This window comes from Primulina eburnea, chromosome 13 (assembly GCF_022965805.1).
Source record: "Primulina eburnea isolate SZY01 chromosome 13, ASM2296580v1, whole genome shotgun sequence".
Classification (NCBI taxonomy): domain Eukaryota; kingdom Viridiplantae; phylum Streptophyta; class Magnoliopsida; order Lamiales; family Gesneriaceae; genus Primulina; species Primulina eburnea.
The window spans coordinates 1,919,282-1,923,820 of record NC_133113.1 but is presented as its reverse complement, the minus strand read 5'-3'; the positions used below and the strand labels follow the sequence as shown (position 1 = coordinate 1,923,820).

Sequence of the window (4,539 nt, the reverse complement as noted above, 5' to 3'; positions counted from 1 at the left end):
TTTTCAAATCTTGAGTACACAAACTTTTGTTCGTACTTGTCTTCGGGAGTAAGTATATATGCTCTACATTCGAAAACACAAGAGTTGATGTATCATTTTTTTGACATGAGGTTTTCAATAGAATCACGTCGACATCTAGGCGCCTGAGAATGGTGAAATTGAATATTTCGAATTCATTACTTATTTAAAAATTTAAAATATAAATATAATATTTAACATTTAAATATTAACTATTGATTTGAAATCCATCGATCCTAACGTTCCCTAAAATTATTTTTAGTTATCTTTCGGCAAGCCACATGACAGAAGAATGACATCTATTATTTAGACAAAGAAAGCAAATGCCACTTTGGTTTTATTTGTTGAATTATATTCCTTGACCATTCGATTTAGTCGAACCAGTATTCTTCGGAGAATTAGGTAATGTGGTCCCAACACCACAAGATGGAGTAGACGTCCAAATAATAAATTATAATACCCACAAGAGATTTCTTCCAATTTTTGTGTGGCAAGAGGCGCAGACGAATCAAATCGAGCGTAATGAGATTAGATTATATCATTGACTAAATGGTGAAAATTTGTGTGAGACGGTCTTACGGGTCGTATTTTGTGATACTGATATCTTATTTGAATCATCCATGAAAAAATATTACTTTTTATTATGAATATCGGTAGAGTTGACCCGTATCATATAAATAAAATTGAAATATAAAAATCAATGCCCACAATTGCACGCTTCAGACAGCATATACTCGTCAAGTGACTAAGGCAAGCCTGTCCGAATCTCACCAACCGCACCCAAAAATACACTGACCACAACCAAAAATAATTACACAAAATATTATTACAATTTTTTTAAAAAATAAATAACTTAAAGTCACTTTCGGTATTTTCGCAACTAAACCACCAACTTTTTCCACCCACGCCACCATTCATGATAATGTGCACACCAATTATTAAAGAAAAAATTTAAAAATTATTATTTTTATACAACATTTTTTGTTATTACCTTGGAATAATTGTACAATTTTTGATTTATTTTATCTTATAGCAAAAATGGTCTATGAACCAATTAAACTGAAACAGCATTTCAACATATGATATTGATAAATTTGGATGAAATAGTGTATTTTAGTAAATGTATCGTAATAGAGATTTATAAATGAGTATGTTTCTAGTGAGACGGTCTCACGAATCTTTATCTGTAAAACAGATCAACCCTACCGATATTCATAATAAAAAAGTAATACTCTTAACATGAAAAGTAATAATTTTTCATGGATGACCAAAATAAAAGATCCGTCTCACAAAATATGACCCGTGAGACCGTCTCACACAAATTTTTGTCTTTATAAATATTATACATAATTATAAATTAGGATAATTTTATAGTCCCAAAAAAACACCAAAAACAGAAGTTTAGATAGCACAGACATATATGATATATTTTATAATTTTCAACAAAGAAAAACATCGTTTCTGAATACATTGCTCGAAAAGAAAATGACACTAAATGTATGTGTGAGATGCTTGTGTCAATGCGCAATGGATAACTAGAAACCATCAAATTATATCCCGGCAACATTTTCAGTGATTGACTTTGGGACTCCCGGCAACATCGACGACGAATCTGTATCGAACATCATTCTTCTCCAGCCTCTCGAAGGCGGTGTTGAGATAGTCGAGTTTCACTACCTCAATGGTGGAAGCAAGGCCTTTCTCTTTGCAGAATTCGAGCATTTCCTCCGTCTCCTTCATGCTACCGATGAAACTTCCCGTGATCGTTTTTCTCCCTGTGTGTCGAGTTAGAACAGATAAAATTCTTTGTGGTCATGTACAAGAACAAAAATGTCCCATCTTGGCTATGGACAATTCTACGGCATATATATATATATATATACTTTGAATAACATTGCACACAAATTTAATACTTTTAATTACTTGCTGAATATTTCTGGAGATAGGAACTCACCAAGCATAACCATTGGGGTGATGAACTGCAAGGGAGTATTGATAACCCCCATCAAGATTAACTTTCCATCAACTTTCAACAAAGAGAGATAAGGCTCCAATGGATGGAACGCCGGTATGGTGTCGATTATGTAGTCGAGGGAATCGACAACCTTTTGCATTCCAGCCTCATCTGAGCTAACCAAGTAATCATCCGCACCTAGGTGTTCTAATGCCTCTTGTCTCTTCTTGAGAGAAGAGCTTATCACAGTAACGTGGTGCCCCATGGCTTTCGCAATCTTCACGCCCATGTGTCCAACACCTCCAAGTCCCAAAATACCCCCTCTTAGTCCACTTTCTTTGAGCCCGAAATGGTTGAGGGGACTGTAAATTGTCACCCCTGCACATAGTAGTGGTGCTGCCTGTTCCGGTGCCATGCCATCGGGAATTTTAACCACAAACCTATCAGAAGAAACAGGGGAGCATTCATATATAGATAAATGGCAGAGAAATTCGGACTAGAATCCAATCTCTTGTGAAAGGGAGTTTAGGGAGTCTTTTTTAAGCAAATGTTCATCTTATCAACATGTCAGATTTAACCTTATCTTCCCTTTTCGGGTTCTTCCTTACCCGCGATTCCTAGCGAAAACAAAAACCAAAGTCAGGGCAGCCATGTTTAAGGGACCGTGATTCGACACCATCCAAATAAGACGATAGTACAGATTAGCAATTCGTTGGACTTCTAGGGAGCTTGTTCACTTATGATAATGAAATGAAGCCCGGCAGTAACAAACTTAACATAGTTACACTATCAAACATTACTTGATAAAACCAAGAAGACGCAATTGGTTGCAACCACGCTTACTTTTGATCAACCACCATAGCCTCAGCAAATCCACCTTGAGTGGCTATCCCATCAGTATATACATCATTGTAGGACCAAATCTTCTTATTGCAATATTGCTCGATTTCGGAATTGCATGGCCTGCAGTTCCCACAGCATCCCACGATGCAACCAACTCCGACCACGTCACCGGCTCTGAACTTTGTCACCCCGGATCCAACCTCCAACACCTCACCTACCACTTCATGCCTATATAACATCACAATGTGAAGAGGTATAATAAATTTACCATTCACAGTTGAACAAGAAAATGTCTTTTGAGTTCATGGAAACAAAAATACGAAGGTGCTTTCTTACAAAAAGTTTAGGGCGAGAGGCGGACCCACAAAAGTTAGGAAACTGTTTCCACGTCAAAAAATTCTAAAAATTTATTATCAAACTTTTTTTTTTTGCTTTTAAAACAAGTCTTGTTAGCACTTAGCCACAGGATTACCTCATTTACTTATGCCTTTGCCTTGAAATGGACACAAGTAAAGACAAATCAAACAGGCACAAGAAAATACAAAACGCACAAACGTATTCGAATACACCAAAATTGATCTTATAATTTGGTCCCTTTTGGCTTCTAATTTCCTCAAGTCGCTGGAATTTTGATTTCCTTAATGTTTTTATCGTGGTGCTAATATGACAGACAAACCTTGCACTCAACAAGAAATGGAGTAAAGATGAATCAAATACCAAATTTTGACGATACAGAAAATAGATAAACTGATTTTGTAATTTTCATTTGAATACAAAGGAGGATGAAATATACATACCCTGGAACCATTGGATAATTGGACATGCCAAGATCATTTTTAATCTGGTGAATATCTGTATGACAAATCCCACAGCATATCACCTTCACATAAACATCTTCAGCACCTGTAGTTCTGCACATGCAAATCACTTTTTACCAAAAAACCCACTAAAAATAGCCAACAAAACACAGAAGTAGATCAAAAAAAAAAAAAACAAGAGGAAAATGGAACCAAATAACCAAAGACTTGATCTTGAAATACCTGAGAGTATAAGTATATGGTGAGAGGACTCCAGAGGGGTCTCTTGCAGCCCATCCCACTATTTTTTTCTCCATTTCTAGACTGCCCATGTTAAGGCTTAGATGCTCAGAAATTCAAATGCTGTGGTTTACAGGTGAAAAGTTGAAAAAATGTTACTTGAAGATGACGAGGATGAGAATATGCAGCAATATACATTAATATATATAGGGGCAAAGGGTATCGATTAATAGGCGTGAAAGGGAAGAAATCCGCCAAAATTTGCAAAAGTTGGGTTGGTGAGTGATTGGGAAAGCTGGCCATTGATTTTCTTGAGCATCATGTTTTTTTTTTAAAAAATTGATGTTTGAAATTTTTACTATTATCAGATTAATTCATTGTCATTTCAAATTGGACTTAAAATAAAGTTGATTATTCAATGGATTGAAAACCATTATGAATCAATAATTGTTCTTATTTTAAAAAAAAACCATTGAAAAATTGAGTTGCATGATTATGTTTGTGATAAAATAACAAATATAATATATATAAAGTTTGTAACTCTTAAGGATCCAACACTATGATACGAATTGAATGTTACAAAAATGTTCATTCAATTTTAAAAGTAATATTTCTCATTAAATAGAAAATATCATTAAAATTCATTATAATAAATTTATATTATTATTCATAATTACCACATCCCTT

The 4,539-nt window shown here is 34.8% G+C and overlaps 1 protein-coding gene across 1 annotated transcript; it reads right to left on the bottom strand.

Annotated features, from left to right (window-relative positions):
* Positions 1 to 1,424: 1,424 nt before the first annotated feature.
* Positions 1,425 to 4,043, bottom strand: LOC140809681 (cinnamyl alcohol dehydrogenase 1). Its single transcript, XM_073167381.1, has 5 exons — positions 3,856 to 4,043; positions 3,613 to 3,726; positions 2,816 to 3,043; positions 1,973 to 2,412; positions 1,425 to 1,793 (listed from the first exon to the last, which is right to left on the bottom strand). The coding sequence occupies exons 1-5, from the start codon at positions 3,942 to 3,944 to the stop codon at positions 1,588 to 1,590; spliced, it is 1,077 nt and encodes a 358-aa protein (XP_073023482.1). The 5' UTR covers positions 3,945 to 4,043; the 3' UTR covers positions 1,425 to 1,587.
* Between the last annotated feature and the right edge of the window lie 496 nt (positions 4,044 to 4,539).

Excerpts from the sequence above, each read along its gene's own strand:
- LOC140809681 (XM_073167381.1), bottom strand. The coding sequence starts at position 3,944 with ATGGGCAGTCTAGAAATGGAGAAAAAAATAGTGGGATGGGCTGCAAGA. Across the intron at positions 3,044-3,612 it reads AATTATCCAATGGTTCCAGG|GCATGAAGTGGTAGGTGAGG; the intron begins GTATGTATATTT and ends GATGTTATATAG. Across the intron at positions 1,794-1,972 it reads CACCCCAATGGTTATGCTTG|GGAGAAAAACGATCACGGGA; the intron begins GTGAGTTCCTAT and ends CTCGACACACAG.